Here is a 20,925-nt window from a genome sequence, read left to right on the forward strand (position 1 = left end):
TCGTTTTCACTGTTGGACATAGATGGGAAATAGTATTAAGAAACCAAAATAGTCCCACTGCTAGCCTTTCCTTCATTTTTTGAGTGGTATTTTGGAAAATCCTTTCAGTTAGGATAAATTCATGTTATCAAAAACTTCCTCAATTTTGACTCTTTAATCTTCTGTCTTGGTCAAATGGGCAGGTGCTATTCTATTAAACACTGTAGTTGTATAAAGGTTGTCTTCAAAGAAGACCCATGTAAAAATGAAACGTGACAACTTCTGGCATTTTAGACCTTCTGTTTAACCTGGTATAAAAGTGTTAGTTGGGGTTTTTTAGTGTTTTGTGCCTTTTGCTCTCCCGTGTCCTTAAGAGCTGTTGCAGATTTATCGATTGCGTTGTCACTGAGGATGTTTGATGCTCCCCAGTGGGAGAGGGCTCTGGTGGCTCTTTGTGGTTGAAACTGCAGACAGAGGGTTGTGGTGAGGATCCAAACAGTGGCAATGTGTGTAAGAAAATCAGTGCTTGTGTGTACTTTCTCAGCTTTGGGCTCTGCTGAAGTTGGTATTCTGCTATTGATTTGGAACTGAGAACTCTCAAATCATGTGTGTAGATATATAGATATGGCTTGGATGCTTTGTGTGGAAAGGTGTGATGAATATGGTTGAATTATTTCTGAAATAAGTGAAGAGTTCTCAAGTTTAAGCATCATCTTACTGTATATAAATCAGCTTGTGCAATAGTGATAAAAGATTAAATATGTCCTAGTAGATATGACTGTAACCTTCAACATTTGAAATGCAAATTGTGTGGATATTCTCTATATTAGTTGGGGTTTTGTGTGTCTGATGTTTATATAAATATTTTACCTACTGTTTTCTAGGTTTGGGTGGCAAGTGTAGGCAGAGCAGAAATGGTAATGCCTTTAAATCTCCTGCTGTATGATAAAAGGTATTAAGACCAAAAGATCTGTAGATGGGTAGAAGGCAGATTCTGTAGTTAGTTTTGGTTAATGCAGCAGATGTCTTCAGCTGCTGTTCTTCTATGGTGTTTTCATGTTTCTCAGCAACTTAGTTTGTATTTATATATGTGTGTGTGTGCATGTATATATAAAAAGAAACACTACACACTTAGGTAAACCCTTTATTGATAGAGTTTGAGCAACTGGATCTAACAACTAATGATACAGCAAGTACAGAAGAATATCAAACTACCTTTAATTCGATTTTGGAGGTTTCTTCCTCCTAGAATGAATTAACAGCTTCAGCTGTTCTTTTCCTTTCAAAAAAAGCTGAATTTTAACATGTAAAAATTTAGTTCTATATTATTTTTACAATGCTGTTTAGCATGACTTAGAGCTTGTACAATCTCTTTTCTAAAAGCTTCTGGTGTGTTTCTGGAAGGTTTTGGCCTTCTCTTGTTTCTGAAGCTTACAGATACATTCTTAAATCGGTCTGGTTCAGTGAAAACAGTTTTAAATTTTCTTGAGATTCTTACTCTCTCTTATGAAATGGAAAATTCATCAGCAGAGTTCTGTTGTTCTGCTCCTCACATACAGCACAAGGTGAAGAGGTGGCTAAAGGCTGTCATTAAACGTTTAGACACGTTGCACGATGTTCCTCAGTGAAAGAATTGATTTTGGTTAAGGCCTTTGGGGGGGGTGCCTGAGAGGGTTTGAGTTGATTGAGGCCTCCCAGGAGCAGAGAGGAGCCTCTCTGAGGGCAGCTTTTGGGCCTGGGTCTGCAAATTCCCCTGATTTCACCCCTGCTCGTGCAGCTGAGCCATTGCTGGCGTTTGGGACAGGCAGTACTGCAGCTGGAGTGTGGCAGAGGGTGCAAGGCTGCCACACAGCACTCACTCACAAAATACACCTTCTAGTTCTGAGTTTGGGGATATTTACCAAGAGTAAATATCTTCCTAAATAAGTAGCTTATGGCTGTATTGTGGCAGTCTGTGCCCATTGAAAATCTCTGTGAGCATTCCTGCTGCCTCTTATATGGACTTTTACTTTTTCATCATTGTCATCTTCCATGGATGAGTCAACAGAGAAGGACAGGAAGATGGGTTCATGATCAAGCATTCAGTCTTACAGACAGAAAGGGGTGAGGTCTTTAACAATGGGGATCTATTCAGAAAAGGCAGCACGTCTTTTAGTTGGCAGTCTGGGTATCCCCATTCCTGCCTCTCTGTCCTTTCCATCAGACATGCGTGTATTTAAATTTTGTGTGATTGAGTCCCTGCATGTGCCACTGCATTAACTCTTCTGGAGAAAACTTCCTTTGCAAATGGTTGTGGTCCCTTGGAGCACGTCCTTGTCGGGCAGGGGATTGTGGCTGCCATGTCGAAGGTACATCAATGAGGAGCTGAGCCAGATGTGCTGCATTTAACACTTGGGTCTAGGAAACCATGTGCTTGCTGAAAATATTATTTGCCACATACTGAAGTTGATATAAGGAGAGTCTTTTGTCTAGAGGAGCTGCTTCCTTTCATCCTTTCCCAAAGCTGTAAGAATCGCTTTGACAATCGCGTTGGTTGAACCAACCTCTGAGCTGGCTTTAATTATCTGTAATTCAACTGTATGAAAAGGCTACAAGGAATTTTTGAAGCAATTTTTGTGTCAAATTACTGAAACATCCAGTTAACTTTGAAAACATACATTTAAAAAAGGAAGGGACTTAGTTTGTGTGCTATAAAAAACCATGCTCCAGTATAAAAAAAATGGAGTTTATTTTGTAAATACATAAACTAAAATATTCAGTATTGATATTACTAGCATTAGCATAAAGTGGCCATGGTTTGTAAAATAGGACCCATATTTCTAGCTTGGCAAATAAGTACAGATGTGGTGACTGAATTAATTTCCCTGATGCACGTGCTATTATTTTGGGTTGGATTAACCTTAAAATCCTACAGTCTTCCTACCCTGTTTGCCTCTTCCTTATTTGAGAATGGGAGAATAAATGCATGAAAGGACATTTCAACGTGGTTGAGGGCTTTCTGAAGTGCACTTCTGTTCTTTACCGTGGGATTACAATGGGCCTATCTAGGACCCGAGTCCTGACTGAAGATTGTTCCCTTGAAGATCTTTGTTGGTTACAAAGTAATTTATAGGATCACACAGTTGAAGAGGCTAGAAGTCCAACTCTCAGATAAATACATGGCAACCAGAGTAATCAATGAAAGCTGGAGAAAAGAAGGGGAGACAAAAAAAGAGACATGCAGAACTGATGATCAGAGAATTGATGAGAACAGAGAGGAGAAGGTAACAGGAGTTGCATTGTGGCTGGTTTGAGTTTCATGTCACTGATTTTTCCTCGGAGGGTTGTTTTTCAGCAGTATTGCTTTCTTACTTAGCTCAAGGTGTCTCTTTAAAAACCGTCCAGGATGGATGTGACCTTGAGAAATAACGAGCTATAAAATTGTTCTGACTGCAGTGCAGGCGCAGCGTGGCCCACAAAGGTTCCTTTCTGTCAGCAGCCTCTCGAGCGGTGCGGTTCGGGCTGGCTCGGCAGCGAGCGGGCTGCGGGAGTGCCGCGGGTAGGGCGGGCGGCCCGGCAGCGCCGCCGGGATCCTGTGTCACAGGACAAAGGGACGGCGCCGGCCGGCCTGCCCTGCGCCAGCCCCGGCTGCCCTGCAAACCAATCGAAGCCCCAGCAGCCCAGTGGAGAGCTAATTGGTAATTTTAGCTGGACATCTATATGGAGTTATCTGCATGCCTGCAACGGCGCTTTCAGAGCCACTTTTGTTCTGCTCCATCCTGCTTGACAAAATGGCCCTCATGGCTGTAGGGAGAGATGTGCATCAGTGAGTGTGGGGCCGCTCCAGCTGCTTGTCTTGTTTGTATTCCCTTGTTCATAAAACATGGCTCGGGTTACAGCTGCATGGGTCTGCTCTGATCATTTCTGATAATGTGGAGCTAAACATTCCTTAAAATAGCTTAAACCATTTAGTGGGTTTTTTTCCTGTGCCAACTAGCTTCAGAAATATAACTCATATTTGCGTTAATTCTTTCCTTTTTTTTTTCCAGAGGAATATGTTAGTGGCTGACTTGAAAAGTAAATGATTCAGAATTAAATTTTGCTTTCTATGCTCTCATTGTTAGTAATAGTCAGCACAACTTAGTATGGGCTAGCCTAAATGGACATGAATTGGATTAGAAAGCTGAAATTTTATTAGTGGAACAGAAAAAAGAACTGCTTGAAACACTTGATTTGTTCATTTCTTGTAGCAGACTTTACTTAATTCTTTTGCTGTTGTAAACCAACTGCTTTGTAAGAAAGATATCTGTTAGCATTTTTGGGGAATATTTCAAAACAAAGAGCAACTTCTGCATCAGCAGTGGGATTCTGATTGATTTCCTTCCCTGGTGTCTGACTTTGTGGTGCCTTTCCCTTACAGCAACCAGCATATGCTCTGTGTGTGTCATAAAGAGTAGGGATACTCATGTCAAAATTGAAGCTGAATTTCAAAGTTAAACAAAATGAATATTATTCCATATGATTTTTTATGAAAAAGCACTTTTCATGTGTTAGAGGTGTTTTTTTTTCCTGTTAAAAGGACAATTAAAAGTAAATATATATGGGATGTGATGTTACAACAATCTGCATTAGTTACTTGGACTGTAGGACAGTGTTTTTACTGGCTTTGGTGTCAAAGGTTTTACTGTTAAAATTTGTAGTTATACACTTAAGAAACAATACCTTCTCATTTGTAATTGTTCCCTAAATTTCTAAATAACAATTGCTTACTTTGAGCAGAAAATTTATCTAATTAACAGCAGGAATGACTTTGGCATAATAAATAACTTGTGAAACAGCAGCATTTTGTCATTAATTTTTTTTCCTTATACCATAAAGTTATGTCTGTATTTTACATTCTGCATGTGAAGCTCATTTAAGTTTCATATTCAAGATTCATTCATGAATTTTGATTATTTTCAGCACACTGTCACAACAGGGCACAGGACACATTTTTCTTGTCTGGGATAGAGTAGTTATGAAAGCTGCTCTCTGACTGACATGGGCTCAGACTCTCTCCCTGAGAGAGACATTCGTGTGCTGTGTTGGTGATATTCAGCTTTGCTGAGGAGGTGTCTTTTGTCATGTTCAGTCAATGATTTTTGAGTTTATATGTGGAATACAAAGAATTGCTCTTTTCCCTGCCAGTGGCAGTAGATAGCTGCAGTTTGCCAAGGTAACACAGCTGAGAGTTCCATTATATTGTGTTTTGTTCTGCTTTGCCGTGAAAAACTGGTCCATTAACTGCATAGAGGCAACTTACCTTGAATTTTTCATTGTTTCTGGATCTAATCTGACCATCCTATAGGTACTACACTTACATGTTTGTGCCACCTGGGCATCCATAGGCACAGTCAATAATTTCTCAAGGTTAAGGATATGTTAATCAGAAATCAGAATCAGAAATTTAAAGTCTCTTCATCCACTGCCATTTTGTCTGTGATTTTCTTCCTGGTGTAGTGTGAAGTTAAGTGACATGTCCTTTTGTAACAGTTCATTTTATTTGTTGGAGACCAACATGTGGTTCCAGATTCAAACTACTTCATCAAGATTTCGCATATTCTGAGTAAATCTCCAGCATGCCCACATAGTTTCTGGCAGTGTATGTTTTAATCCCACCCAGGTTCTGATGCTGTTGCCTTTGTGTAGTTTTGTCTACTTTTACTCCACAAACAGATTAATTGTGATATTTTTAGTCTTCCACAGACCTATTAGGTTTTATACAGTTTTGCCTTCTTGGTGATGTATGTTCAGCATATTTCAAAAGATAACTCTGACCAAAAAGGGGCATAAATAATGAAACAGGTATCCTTATGTGTGTTTAGAGTTATTTTCTTGCAAATGCTGCCATTTTGTCCTTACACGTTGATGCTGACACAGATCTTGAAGAATGTGCACCTTTTTTCTTAGGATAAATGTTTTAATGATTGTTCACATAAAAATCTTAATTGTCTGGGCCTTCTTGTTTTCAGGGGTTTTCCTGGATTTATTTTTAATGAGAAAGCTAAATAGTAAATGTCCTTCTTTCTTTTCAGTTGCTTTATTGGGGTAGGGGATTATTTTTAAATAGAAAGATTGATGTGATGGTTGCTTTTCAGGAAGTCCTGATGATGCTTGATAACTATGTAAGGGACTTCAAAGCATTGATTGATTGGATACAGCTACAGGAGAAGCTAGAAAAAGCTGATGCTCAAAGCAGGTAATTAGATTTATATTTTTTTAATCTACAGAGAGAGTAAAGTTCACAGTAAACTTCATTTTCTAGCAGAGCTTCAGTAAATAGAACCAGTTTTTCTTTTGGACAAAATGGGTGTGAGGACATTTCATGTGCATTATCACTGTCACTTAGAAGTAGAGGATATTTCCAGTCCTTCCCTCATCTTTTCCTCTTCAGTGGTTGGTTTGATGCTTTCCTCTATACTGGAATTTGAAATAAACATTGTGGTATTGAGAAGAGGCATTATTTTGGGTATGGGTCTGGCTAATAGGTTTTGTAGTTGGTGTAGAAACAATTGCTAAGATGAATGATTAAATTCAGCAGGATTTGTAAATATACTGAATGTTTGTTGGTTCTAGTTTTGCTTTGAGATGATAGAGGAAGACTTATTGTGAATTGTATTTTTAAACTTTTCTTTCCTGGGTTTGCAGACCAACTTCACTGGCTTGGGAAGTAAAGAAAATGTCTCCAGGACGCCACGTGATCCCAAGTCCCTCCACAGACAGGATTAGTGTGACATCAAATGCTCGAAGGAGTTTAAATTTTGGGTATGAAACTAGCTGAGAAGTTTATTGAAGCTAAAATAAAGATTAATTTGAAGCAAATTTCATGAATGCACTATTTTTCTGTAGTAACCCTTGTATTGTTTTGTTGTAATTAAATCATATAAGCAATTTTTTGCATTCTTAGAAAAAAAACCCCATGATCTGTAAATGAAAATCCTATCAAGGACTTACTTTTTCCAGACTTTGTAATACATTTAATTACTGGTGATTACAAAGACCTGAAGATAAAATACTCTTAAGTATTTCATGTGATCTGTTTAGTACTCTCTTCTCTCTACAAAACAAAGGTCAAAATGTCTGTCACTGGCATTTTAAAATTGCCATTGTGTGCAATGTGAATGGCCAGCTGAGCGAGCAGAAGTAAATACAGGTCAGAAGAAGTGAGTGTAAGGTGAGATTATGATGATTCTGATGTGTGGGAAAACTGATACTAGTTCAAATATAGAGCATGTTTTATACTACAGGAGAGCATCTTTTACTTGTTGAAATGAAAATGTCTGAAAGCAGTTCAACAAAAATGTGCATAGATTTAGAGCAGCACTGCCTGGTGCTGTGTCACTCTGGAGAGCACAGATGTGGCCAGTTGAAATCTTGTGTGCTGTGCTTCCTTCAGGTTTGTTGGGATCTAGGGAGCACACTGCCCAGTTTCCTGAGTGCTTGCAGTGTCCTCAGCAGGGATGTGATACTGGACTGTTTGGTCAGCACTGCTGAGGATTGAGCTCTCTGAAACTGTGCATATCAAATGTTTCTACAAAAATACTACAAAGTGTATTTGGTGGAAAACCAGAGTGTGTTTGGTGTAGGCCCTGTGTAGGTGAATCTGTTGATGCCTACCTGGCAACATCTGAGAGGTGTCTGCTGAAATGCCTGGTGGTGGGGAGAAAATATGCACAAGCTCTCAAATGAAACACTTGAATCTGGTGGAAATCAATGCTCTTTTATTTTTATTTTTATTAGAACACAACAGCTCAGCACAATTAGTCTTTCAGCTAAGCCTTATTTGGCTGTGATAACCTGTTGCTATTGCTGCTGGAACTGTTTTATTCACAATCACAGGGACATGATGAGAAACTATGTGTGTTAGAGCAGGGAACGGCAAGATGAGTTTTTTATCCTTCACACTTGCAAATTTTTTTCTTCTTACTGTGTGTCTCAAAGGAAGGCAACCCCAGAATGCTACAGTATTTTGTGAGAGAGAAAATAGGATGGAAAATAAGGGCTGAGACATACTTGGTGCTACAGATTTTTTTGGCAGAATGCTAGGAGTTACTAGGAAAGAAATAGGAGATATAAGAGAAGGTAGTGGTCTACCTCTGTAGAAATTAATGATTCATACCTGTAGTCATCTTCACATCTTCCCTAAAGCAGTGCAGAAAAAGTAGGAAAAGTACAGAAACTATAAACAGGGACAATCAGAGGTATCCAACAGCATTGATGCAAAAAGAAAAGAATTTGAAGAAGAGATAACAAGAAGGGTGTGATAAATAAAATCACTTATATGGAAGATGAGTAGGAAAATTCTGTTCATTATTTTTAATGAAAAGGAATTGGGAGTACTAAATGGTCAAATGCCAGGCTTGAAATGACAGGAATATTTTTCAAGACTTAGTATGTAGAATTTATTATGCATTGCTTTGCTTGCCAAAAACATTAATGCCTTCAGAAATTAGTATCACAACGATTAAATTTAATCCTGTTTATTAAAACAGAAATTAGTTGAGCAAATTACAACAACTTTTCAGTGTAAATTGCTGCAACCTGGAGTTTGCCAAAGGAGAGGTAGTTCTGTTTGGCACTGTTCTGATGGTCTCTGAGAGACTCTGCTAAAGCTTTCTAACCATTCTGTTACTTGATCAGACACTAAAAAGAGCTCTGACTTTCATTTAGGAACCCTGCAGTGACAATTTCTGCAACACGCCTGGCTCCCTCTGGTGTAAGTTGGGCTGACAAGGTAAAAGCCAACCATGGAAGTAAAGCTGCCAATCCTGAGCTGGCAGCAGCACAAGCCTGCCTGGTACCTCCGGCACAGAAGGCGCTGCGCAGAAATGGCAAGTCCCCTCCAGTGGCCTAAGTTATTTTCACAAACTCTGTGGTATAAAGTGAATTCAGAATGTGATGACCTGTGTTCTAAGCAAAATTAAGCCTAGTTTTGCAAAATACAATGTTTAAATTCAATATGGAGATAAAAGATTCATGCAGCCTTTTATTGCAATAGTTAAGTTTGAGACAAAAGTGTGTTTTGATGTGTGGGTAACATTCTGCTGTATTTTTACAAACTGGAATTTGAGCTGTTAAAACCAGTTTATAACATCCCAAGAAGCAAAAGGTCTTTGGTCACAAACTGCTAATCTAACTGACTGCAAGTTGGGTTGGCTTAACAATATAAAGAATAATGCATGTCCAGGAGTCTGGGAGGAGCTCAAGATAGTTTATATGTCCTGGAAGAACATGCTATTAGAACTATGCTGAAGTAACAATTGATGTTTTTTCCTTGGAAGACAAGAGTTACCACTTTTAGTTATGAATTTTTTCTCTAAAGATGCTTTTTGAAGAATGCTTGATTCTGGATCTTTTGTTCTAGAAAAGATTGGTTTAGTTGCAGACATAAAAAACAACCATTTGATTTATAAAATTAGTTTCTTTGCACTGGATCTCTGAGATTGTCTTCAGAAATGCATTTCTTTTCATTTATTTTCTTCATGTGTGGTCTCAGATGACTTTCTGCAAAAGCATCAGGCAGGATGTAGAAATGGATATTCTGAAAGAAAATTAAAAGTGTGCTGCTGTGGTTTTTTGTTGTTGTTTTGGGTTTTTTGTTTGTGTTTGTTTGTTTGGTTGGTTAGTTTTTTTAATTAAAAAAAGTTCCAGGAAGTACATGTATCAATTTAAGATAGTTGTATGTTCAGCGTAGGAGTAGTAGAAGTCGTGTATGGTGACTTGCAGACTTGTGGCTTATGGTGGAAGTAAAACACCTTGTCCAGTGTAATGTGGATGAGTTCAGGAGTGGGTTCCTCTACTCAGAGCAGAACCAAAGCCATACTCCAAGGGATCCATGGCTGCTGCTTGCCTGAGGGACCAGCTTGCTGTGTACAGTTGTAGTGAGCTGCTTAGAGAGCAGGAGCTGTGTGGCTGAGTTTTCAGCACTGTAATTGATGTGTGATTCCACTTTTGAGATAAACCAGTAGTTGAAGTTGCTTGTAACAAAAGCTTTTTCTGGTGATTATCACTCGTAATAGAGCGACAGGCTCCAAGCTGTTGCTAAAATCCCTTTACTAGGTGTTCTTGTGCATGTGGAGACTGTTATTAGCTCCACAGGGAATAAAAGTGATCTGTATTTCAATATGGGTAATGTATTTTAAGAGGCTAAGAGGAAAACAAAAGACTTGATCCTTGTGTTACTTTCAGAGCTTTTATAGGGCTGAAGAATCAGTGTTGTGCTGTGTTTTATTGAGTGTTACTTTCAGCTGATGAGCTCCAAAAAGAGAGAAGTCCCTTAGGTCCTGTAGTACTGGCTACAAGTGTTCTGTAATCTCCCAGTCAAATGTAGGATGCAATCCAGACTAGAAACATTTCCTTTTAAGAAATAACAGTCATCCTCTAGACTTCGTTTATTCTTAGGAATCTCTAATTGCTGACATTGAGCATTGGAGAATTTCAGTGATTTGCTTGTGGCTGAATGTTATGTTTTTAACAAATCAAGTTCTCTGTAGGAGCATGTTGTCCTGTGTGTGGGAGGCGGAATCACTTTGGAAAGATCCAATTATCCCCACTGATGAAAACAGAAGAAAATCTGTGAAGTTTGTGTGAAGGGAGCCACAGGGGCTCTTCACATGCATTATTGAAGCAGCTCTGGGGCTTGTGTATCATCTGCTCTGCCCCTTGCCCAGCTAGTGCACTCCCAGCTGTTTGGGGCACCTTGGGGGAGGCATTCCCCCTGCCTCCTCTAGTGCTCCCTTGCCCACCCAAAGCCCAGCTGGGGCTTACAGCCACAGGATTTCCCCAGATGCTTTTTCTCCAGTAATTTCCTCCAGCATTATCATTAGGTCTCACAGTGGTTTTCTGATGTGGATGAGTGGTGTGATACTGTATCTGTTTCATGGTTGATGCGATTTCCAAATTTAACTAAGTAAGCCCTTAGGGAGAAAGAAAATGCATTATTTTTCCATATAGTTCTTTAATCTTTCCTTTTCTGAATGCATAATTAAATGAGGTTAAATCATCTTATCTCATTTCCCTCATTAAACTTACTGTTACCCTTAATATTTTAATTAATTTTTAAAAATTGTCTTTCATCCTTGAGTGTTTTTTACAATATGAAATGTAGTCTGTTCTTACTGTCTGAGCAATTTCTGCTTCTGCTTTCCCTGGTGCCTGTGGTAAAAAGTGAGATGAATTGTACAAGTTTAGAGTGTGTATTAGAAATGTAATAGGTGCTTACAATTAAAATAATGTTATTACAGGATTTAGGACAAAGAACAGTCTAGAACATGTGAACTTCTCAGAAGTACTAAATTTTTTTCTGCTGCTGTACTTGAAATCTGGTTGGTTTTAATTTTTATTAGTATCATTATCATCTTTCTTGTATGAATTGCTCATGTCCGTAGCTGTGAAGAGATGTTCTCTGTAATGAACCTATGACTGGAGACCTTGCAGGATGTCCAGCCCTCTCAGGCAGCTGGCCTGGTTTGGGCTCAGACGGGCCTGAAGTTTATTTGTGTGGGGGTTTGGGCAGGAGGTTACTGGCAAGTACATTTCTTAGAAGGGCTGTGCATCTCCTGAGGTAGAACCTCCAGGAGCTTGCACACAGGTGCCTGGATTTCTGTTTGTGCTGTTTCCAGTGAGTTCCTTGGCCAGTTCTTCCAGATGGAGCAACTTCCCAAGAGCCTGGAGGCTGGGAGGGCCCTGAGATGACAGATGGCTTGTCACATCCATGTAACACAAGAGCAGGCAGGGACAGCCAAGTTCACATGAAACTAGAGAATGATCAGGGTAGGCAGATGAATTATTCATTTACAAAGCTCTGGGAGTAATCAAACCCAGCATGTGATATGTAGCCTGTGGAGATGGCTACTGGGCTGTAAGAATTCCACACAGAGGGAAAAAATATGGAGGCAGATTGATGCCTCACTGAGTATTAACTTTGTCTCTCATTAGATGTGATCTAAAGTCAATAAACATATTAGCTTGCAAACTCTTTGTTAAAAATGTGCCTGGCAGTGACTGAACCTTAAACTGCTTGGTGAATTAAAATAACAGAATCTTCTGGTGCGCTGTAATTGTCAGGTGGCATCACACTGTTAAACTGACTCCAGGTAGGTCAGGAGTCTGAATACATACATGAATTAAAACTGCTTTCACTTTAAAGAAATCACCAAACAATATTCTTTCAAATGCAAGTATTTCTAGGCTATTAAAATGCTTGGTTGAGTCTTGGGTAATAAATATGAATCTGACAATGAACAAATGCAAATTAAAAATTTAACATGTATGGCTTTTATGAAAAGATTCATTCTTACTTTGGTAACTGTGATTATGGTTTTTTCTGTGCTGTGAATAATTTTGTTCTGATTCATTCTGTCATTTTAGACTACTAAGAAATATGCCACGAGACAAAGAACAACTAGGCAAGACAGGCAAGAATATTCTTTTTTGGTAGAATAAGCTTTAGTAGATATTAGTAAAAGATATTAGTACAATTATTAAGATACATTTATATGATTAATATATCTTATTATCTAGATGTTAATAAAATTATGTTTAGGCAGTAGATACAACAAAAGGCTATCTTCTGATCCTTTTAATGTAGAAAAGATGCTTTTATGTAAAAGGTGACTTCAATTTTCAGAACAAATAGAAGTGAAGTGTTTCAACAGTCCTGTTTTGCAAATGACAAGCAGAAAGAATTGCAACCCAAAAGTTGCTGCAGTGGTGTTTTTTTGGTTGATTTTAGCAATTCTTCTGACCAGTCTCTGCTGTCTGTTACTTGCCAGCGAAGTTTCTTGGCCAGATTGTGTCCTAAGCCAGATACAGCAGAGTCCTTGTGGTCCCATCAGTTACCAAAGTGGATGGGGTGGGAGACAAGAGGCCTGAGCAGTCCTTGTCCCACAGGGGGCAGAGCCAGAGGCTGCACAGGCTGAGAGCTTTCTGCACTAAATCTGGTTGCGATGCCTGGGGAATTAAACCCTGTTCCCTGGAGAATGGCTGCAGTTAAGATTGTCCCTGAGAGGGCAATATGTTCCCATCACTAGGTTCTGTAGGTAATATTTTTTCTAGATGAAGATGAAGAAATGGAAAGAAGGCAAAGTTGCCTACAGGGGTCAAATGGGAAGTTTGTGGCAAAGGAAAATGTAATTGGTGGTTTTTTGACTGCTGTTCTGGTCAGTGGGACACACTGAAATGTGTGCAAATGCACGTGAGGAGAAGGAGCACAGAAAGGCTTTTTGCAGACTCTGGTACCAGCAGTGATCTGAAGAGATCAGCCATATTCATTCAGACAGTTTGGGAATTTTGTTTACTGAAAAATACACAGTAATTTTTCTACAGTGAAACTGTCTCAGTAGTAAAATACCAAATTTTTTTTTTTTTTTTTTTTGCATCTGTCATTACCAATATCATTGGGATTTGTGAACAGTTATATAGTTAGGTAAAACCAGCTGTTGCATGAGCTGCTCAGCAAAGATAAATTCCAGTACAGCCTGTCAAATTCCCTGGTAACTCAGGAGTTACACCAGCTGTTGGGCCAGGCTGCTGTGTTTCACCCTGAGATGTTAAAAGAACCTCACAGTTAAATAGCAGTGTTTGTAAAATGCTGGATGCCAAGGGCAGCAAAGGATTAACATGCCATCAGTTCTGGGTTTGGCTCATTTCCAGTTTACTGGTTACTGCTGCTGTTGGACAGCAGTTCAAGTGTCCCTAAAGGCTGTTTAGTCCAGTTCATATGTTAAACCTTAATGTTTGAGCTGCAGCTCTGGTCTTTATGCCTGAACTATATGACTGTCCTTGTTAGTAAAAGCTTTAGAAACACCCAGAGAATTAATTTTTTATCCAAGTTGTATTCTAGATTATTACCCTCTGTAAAACAGTGTTGGGATTTTTGCATCTCTCCTCCTCCACATAAAAGTTATCTCCTACACCCTTCTCCTCCTTTCATGTGAACAATCTTAAAAGCAGCTTTTGTCAGAAGTGTGCTGGACAGTATATACGTAGTTAGTTCTCGAGTTTTTTGCAATAATTTTTTGTTCAGAAAATAGAGAGGCCTGAGCTTACCTTTCACACTTGTGAACTGTCAGGCTTCAAAAAATCACTCAGTGATTTCAAGATGTGTGGGAAATTACATGCTGCTATTAATTGCTGGCCACAAAAGTGTTACATATGTAGAAGGGATTCACCTTGAAGTCTAGAAATCTGCTCATGCCTAGGACCTGATGCTTCAGGCAGACAAATGTAATTTTAAATGGTTTTCAAATACATACCAATATCAGAAATGTTGATCAGAAAGTTGTCTGTAACAGCTATATAGAAATCAAAGTAAATTGAAGAAAACTGCTTTCCTATTTTCTCCTTCAGCTTGCAGTCCCATTCTAGCAATATTTTGCTATTTCCTGGAATCCAAGAAAAGCAGTTTTCTAGAAGCTGACACCAATTAGTGTATTTTTGTTATCAGAGTGAAACAAATAGAAAAAGGTGTAAAGAAAGCACTGGCAGAATAGTAAGGATAGTGAGCCACATTTCTGCTTTCCATGCTAAGCTGTGCTGTTCTGTCTGTACTTGCACTTCCACAAAAGGCCTCTAACGTTACTGTTGCTGCAAAGAAGAGCAGATGCTGTTGTTTTGTTGTGCTTCACCATCTCATGAAATAGCAAGGAAAAAGTGTGATAAGCTTAAGTACATCTTGCCATTTCCCACAGCTTTTTGTGCCTGAGCAGCTTCACTCTGCAGTAACAGAACGTGTCCCATGAATGGAGTTGTCCAGTGTCTGTAATACCAATAGCATTCCTTGAAGTAAAAAGCTTTGCTGAAGAATATCTCATTGATTTTTTTTGGTATTGATTTTTAAAGAGAACATTTTTCTCTCACAACTTGAGCAATACTGTAATAAAATAGTTGTTTCTAATGCTTCAATTGTAAGTGTTCCTGTCTGAGCACGGGGTGTTTTTCTCACCTAGACCGGAAGGATGCCGAGGGCTGGGAAACAGTTCAGCGTGGAAGGCCCGTTCGATCTCGATCCACTGCTTTGGCAGCAAAAGCCCCTGCAGCTGCAGAATCACTGAAGTCCAGAGGTGACAGTGACAAAGAAAACATCATCTCACCACCAGCAGAAAACAAGCATGAGAGCTCAGTCATTGGCAGTGCTGCATCTGAGAGCACAGAGCTGCTGCAGAAGGATCCTTTACAGCACTCCGAGGGTCCCCTTACTGAGAAGACTCAGGTCAGTACATCATTTTGAGCTGTTTCCTAACCTTAAATCTTGCAGCTTTTCTTCAGAGCATTTTCTAAAGGTGGTGTTGGCTAGAGCTTTTATAAACTTGCCAGGTAGGGAAAGGCTGTTAAAATAATGGCTATTTCAGTTACATTTATGGAAATGCAGTAGGATGTCAGCACAAATAGGCTAATTAAAATTATGATGCTGTGGACATCTTTTTCATGTTTTCCAAAAAGTCAGCATTCAGCACATCTCACACATAGATTTCAGGTAGAAAGATGCAACTTTTGCAAGGTAATGAGCACGTGAAATAAGTGAAGTTTATTTGTGTCACTCACTGTTGTTGCCAGGTATTTCCTTAAAATTTGTCTCTGACTTTAAAAATCAGTATGTTCCATTTCGTTAATTTTGCAAATCCCTCTTTTTAGTTCACAGCCTCAGAAGCCAATGGGAGCACTGGCACAGCATTGCAAGGGGATTCCTTAGAGCCAGCTCCTGAGATGCCTCCAGTTCTCACCAGTACTGACTGCAGTTCAAAAACTCTGCAGATGAATGAGGCTTCCCCCCAGAGCACTGCCTGTGCAGACTGGCATCAAACAGAAAAAGCTAAATCTGAAACTGAAATGGATCCCACAGATATTTCAAATGTGAGTGCTGCCAGATTGGTAAGAAACCTCATAAGATTTGTGAGTGAATAATAAATCTAAGCCTTAGTTTTTTTGGTCTGTGTTGCAGAGTGTTTACTGTTGTATAAAGTGTATATGTGAAAAAAAACCATATGTAAAAACTGTAGAATAATCTATGGGGTACCTACTGTAGGAAAAATAAATTGTTGCACAGATACTTTTCATTGTAGAACTTAATTCTGGTAAAGTTTTAGAACTTAAACTAGAAAGATTGAAGTGTGTTACTTGGAATAAATAGATCTTTGCTCTCATTACTTATTTTAATAATGTTTGTGCTAATATTTAATTTCCTTCCACTAGCAGTCATTTCAAGTCACACTCTGATTAAAGTCTTACAAAACTTACAAAGTTTTGCTCATCATTCAAACTGGAAACATGGGATATCAAAATTCTGTTAGAAACAAAGTCAGACCTTTGCCTTTTAAGACTTGCTGAGCTGCTGTCCTGGGTCTTCCTTTACAATAAGCAGTTTGGAGGAGTGCCAATCTTAAAGCTAAAAGCATGAAGTCAGTTTTCTGTTTTTGTCTGGTTTCCCAAAAAGTGTCCTTTCCTGTCTGGAGAATTCTGCAGGTCTCAGGGTGTGTCTGCTTCACTGGGATTCTCTGAGTACAGTTACAGTAATGCTACATAAAATCCAGATTAGACTTTCAGGTGCTTTGTTTTGTTTTGGGGTTTTAGAGCTTTGTGTTCATTTTGGTTTGGTTTTGTTTTGTCAAAAACTAGATTAAAATTTTGATTTGAAGAAATTTTCCTATAAATCCCTTTCCCTTTAATTTTTGCAAACTGAAGTCCTGCTAGGTAATTTCCAAGCCAACTACCTATTTGCTTTTAGAACAGATTTCAGCATCTCACCCACTAACATTGTTTCAGATGCTCAGTTATTAACAGTTCAGGATGCTGCCAGGTTGGTGGGATCTGTGTCTCTTGGAAGCATTTTACTGCCCCAGATTACACTGCTTTCAGCTCCAGTTTGTGTACTGTGGTACACTGTTTGGTACTGGAGTGGAAGTGGTCTGGTTAATGCTGGGCACTAGAGAAGGAAAGACAAGCAGCACATCCAGGCTTACATTTTTGCCCCACTCTTTTGTCATTCATGTTGGAAAACAAGTACAGCCTGAGATTCCATTGTATTAACTATGGTGAAGTTTCCAGATACAGTACATGCAGATAATTTCCATCTTTAAATAATACTTTGGAGCATGGTTCCTGTTGTAGAGGTGACAGCATGGCATGCACTCATGTCTCAGAGTATGCCTTGCTTAGTCCCTAAGAGTAAGTATTTGAAACAGTAATTGCAGAAGTGTCTTTGTGCTTTTAATGACAGGGTTGGTAGAATAAGTTTTTTAATTATGTGAATAATTAATTTAGTGTTTCATGTAGTTACTAAATGAGTTAGTAGTTGCTAACACTTTTAGTGGGGTTTGTATTTTCAGCTACCTTCACAAAATATATCAGTAAAAAAAACTATAGGTAAACAGAAGTTGAACAAAATATCATACAATTCATGTTAACTATGTGGAATCCTGCTTTTTGGGTTGCCCTGATTTTGGTTATTTTTCTGGTGTCATGTTTCCTCCAGTCCATGGCAGAAGTCCTGGCTAAGAAAGAAGAGCTAGCAGATCGGCTGGAGAAGGCCAATGAAGAAGCCATTGCCAGTGCTATTGCAGAGGAGGAGCAGTTAACCAGAGAGATTGAGGCAGAGGAAAACAATGACATTAACATCGAGACTGACAATGACAGTGACTTCTCTGTGAGTGTCCAGTTCATTGTACTGTACAAAGAACTGTACCCCGTTAAAGCTTTGTCAGTGGAGAATAAATACAGGATTTGGTTGGGGTTTTTTTGGTGTGAAGTAACCTGTTTGACGTGTGCCATGTAATAATTATCCCGTACTGAGGGATATTTAGTCTTACTGAACACTGTGCTGCTGAGTGGTGCAGAGCCCTCTGAGCTTGCAGTCAGAGTCCTGCTGCTGATTTCTGGGTGCAAAATGGGGAGCTGAGACTTGTTACTTTCATTGCTACTGTGGAAGAGTAGATGAAGCAAAAGTCTTCATTTTTACTGTCAGAGTGGTAACAGCATTGACCTTTGAGGAGGCCAGATCTGTTTGGAAACATTGATGAATAATCCTGAGTTGGCACTGTTTACTGTGTGTGTGCACCTGCAAGTTAAGGTTTATGTTTTTACTGTCTGGTTCATACTATATTTCAGGCTAATATGGGCAATGGAAGCATATCCTTCTGTGGTTTGTCTATGGACTGGAATGATGTTCTGGCAGATTATGAAGGTAAATTTTTGTATATTACTATGCTTACATGGAAATGACAGCTAAAATTTAGAAAAATGCCTGTTTTATTAATGGCCAGTTAAGGTTTTAGAAGTTTGCCTGACACATTCCAATGTAATTTATTTTCTCTGTTGTTTCCTGGGGAAAGATGGACTTGTGTTCAAACTGTCTCTGTGTCTCATTGTTCTTCAGTTCTCTTTCTGCATCTCTCTATTAGAATTGTATGATTTTTAATCCAGTTTTATATTATCATCTGGATAAAAGTGTAATAAAACCATTGAGCATTAAAAAGGACAGATATTAAAGATGCTTCAGTCTGTATTTCCACCTAGGCCCAAGGACACCCATCTGAGAGAGAACTAGAGAAACTAATCCTTGTTATTGGCATTTCTTGTAGGAAAGTGTATTTAAATGATCCCCACTTTTGTTTTTATCTGTGCAGCTCGTGAGTCGTGGCGCCAGAGCAACTCCTGGGGAGACAGAGTGGAGGAGGAGCCCGCGCGTCCCCCGGGCCACGGGATCCACATGCACGAGAAACTCTCGTCACCCTCACGCAAGAGGTACTGCCTGGCTCAGCCAGGGAAAACAGGCAACCTGACTCATGGCTGCTGGAAACTCTTCAAAAATCTACTCTCTTTGAGTCTCTGGGTGGAAAGTGCTGCAGAAATCTCTGTATTTTCTCATGAGTAGGCTTGTACTTCATTGTCCGCTAACTAAAGAAGTCTAGAAGAACAGTATTCACATTTACAGGAAATAATTGCCCTCCAGTGGCCTATTTGTTTTCTCTTAGTGAAATGGCATAGAAATGTTTGCTACACTGCCACTTAATATTGTCTAACTCACTTTTTCTCTTCTTTGGTTTTACTAAAAGAACAATAGCAGAATCCAAAAAGAAGCATGAGGAGAAACAAATGAAAGCTCAACAGCTGAGAGAAAAGTTACGTGAAGAAAAGACACTGAAGCTTCAGAAATTAATGGAGAGGGTAAGCTTTCTGTGATATAAAGGGCTGCTCTGCTGCATTTCAGGAAAGGGTTTTTTCCCACATAGTAGACACATTAGAGATTCAGACTAGTGGTGAAATGAAGTTGTCATCTGCGTCTGAGTTTACGTAGTTTTCACAGCTGACTTGTGCATCACAGCAATTAAATAAAGCATTATTTCAAATCATGAACTTTTATAGGAGACAATCTCAGATTCAGGGAAGGTATGACAGGAGGAGAATTGTGTTGCATGTATTCAGCAGAAATGGTAAAACTCACCAAACTGAAGCAGTGTATTTCGAGTTAAACTTAAGGCAGGCGTTGTGTAGGGCGTGAAAATATTTTGTTACTGTGAAGAAGGCTTCAAGGATTAGAAAATCCTGAAGAAAATTCAGGCCCTGTTGTCAGGTGCTTTGTTAGTAATGAATTGACTCCTTGTGTGTAGGAGAAAGATGTGAGGAAATGGAAAGAAGAATTATTGGATCAAAGGCGCAGGATGATGGAGGAGAAGTTACTCCATGCAGAATTCAAACGTGAAGTGCAGCTACAAGCAATTGTGAAAAAAGCACAAGAGGAAGAAGCTAAGGTGAGTGACTTTGTTTTCAAAGGAACTGTTTAACAGCTATGCTTTTGTAAATGTTGTACCTCAGAAGTAGTTTGTGAAGGACAGTGCAGTTTAGATACGAACTCATGTGAACCAGATAAATGCTGATGTCTAAATGGTGCATTTTTCTCTAATATGACTTAAAATTAATTAGCTGCTGTTTGACATCAGGGTGGATTGGTGTGGGAGAAGAGAGGGGTTGAAAGAAAGAACTGATTGTTATCTTGCTGCTTTTGTTCCTCACAGAGTGTGGCAGCATTTTTGGTGATACCTAGTCCTCCTGGAAGGACTAGAAGATCTGATGATCAATTCTCTGCTTTTCCAGCTCCCTGGAGGAGCTCATTTTTCTTGTCCTTTGTTAAAAAGCCATTCCAGATCCAGCGTTCTATGTCCTTAAACAGTAGTTGTGTTGCTGTGTCTGGTACCACTGATGTTATTGAGCAGGCTGGGAATAGACAGAGACCTGCAGTTAGTATGTGGCAGTTATTCTAAATTAAGTATATTTAGTGCTTTTCCGACTTCATACATAATTCCATAAGGCAGTCACTAGATGGATGCTTTTTGGTTTGCTTCATTCATACTACTTTTTTATTTTATTATTTTATTATAAAAATTTTTTAAATTTTTAATGGTTTAACCCCAGCTAGCAGCTAAGTACTGCACAACCCCACACCTATTCTGCCTCCTGTCACATGGGATGGTTGGTGGGGGGAGAGAGAATCAGAAGTGTAAAGATAAGAAGTCTCATGGGTTGATACAGAAACAGTTTAATAACCGGGTGGGGAAAAATCAGTTCTAAGAGAAAGGAATATAACAAAGACAGATAAATGATAAAGCGAGACAAGTGATGCAAAAGGAAACAATTGCCAGTCCCCGACCCGTGGCCCCACACCAACCTCCCCCCAGTTTTGTTGCTGCACTGATGTCCTGTGGTCTCAGGTATGCCTTGGGTCCCTTGGCCTTGATGCTGTGCAAGCCCTGCTCAACAGTAACTAAAACATCCCTGTGTTGTCAGCTCAGTTTCCAGCACAAATCCAAAACATAGTCCCATCCTAGCTACTGCAAAGAGAATTAACTCTATCCCAGCCAAAACCAGCCTAAAAGAAATGAAGTATTTTATTTTAAAGTCTGTTTTTCCCAAGTGAAGATACATGCATCTCCTTGA

The 20,925-nt window shown here is 39.2% G+C and overlaps 1 protein-coding gene across 3 annotated transcripts in view; it reads left to right on the plus strand.

The window, feature by feature from the left end:
- SCAPER (S-phase cyclin A associated protein in the ER) overlaps window positions 1-20,925 on the plus strand; it is a 137,437-nt gene that overhangs the window by 15,802 nt on the left and 100,710 nt on the right. For all 3 annotated transcript variants that reach the window (XM_039732460.1, XM_039732468.1, XM_039732476.1), the window contains exons 6-15: window positions 6,096-6,196; window positions 6,646-6,762; window positions 8,668-8,828; window positions 14,946-15,208; window positions 15,631-15,849; window positions 17,468-17,638; window positions 18,100-18,175; window positions 18,618-18,735; window positions 19,047-19,158; window positions 19,602-19,742. In XM_039732460.1, coding sequence (XP_039588394.1) covers window positions 6,096-6,196; window positions 6,646-6,762; window positions 8,668-8,828; window positions 14,946-15,208; window positions 15,631-15,849; window positions 17,468-17,638; window positions 18,100-18,175; window positions 18,618-18,735; window positions 19,047-19,158; window positions 19,602-19,742 — 1,479 coding nt within the window. The remainder of the gene's footprint in view (window positions 1-6,095; window positions 6,197-6,645; window positions 6,763-8,667; window positions 8,829-14,945; window positions 15,209-15,630; window positions 15,850-17,467; window positions 17,639-18,099; window positions 18,176-18,617; window positions 18,736-19,046; window positions 19,159-19,601; window positions 19,743-20,925) is intronic.

This window comes from Passer montanus, unplaced genomic scaffold, assembly GCF_014805655.1.
Source record: "Passer montanus isolate IOZ18808 unplaced genomic scaffold, ASM1480565v1 scaffold111, whole genome shotgun sequence".
NCBI lineage: Eukaryota > Metazoa > Chordata > Aves > Passeriformes > Passeridae > Passer > Passer montanus.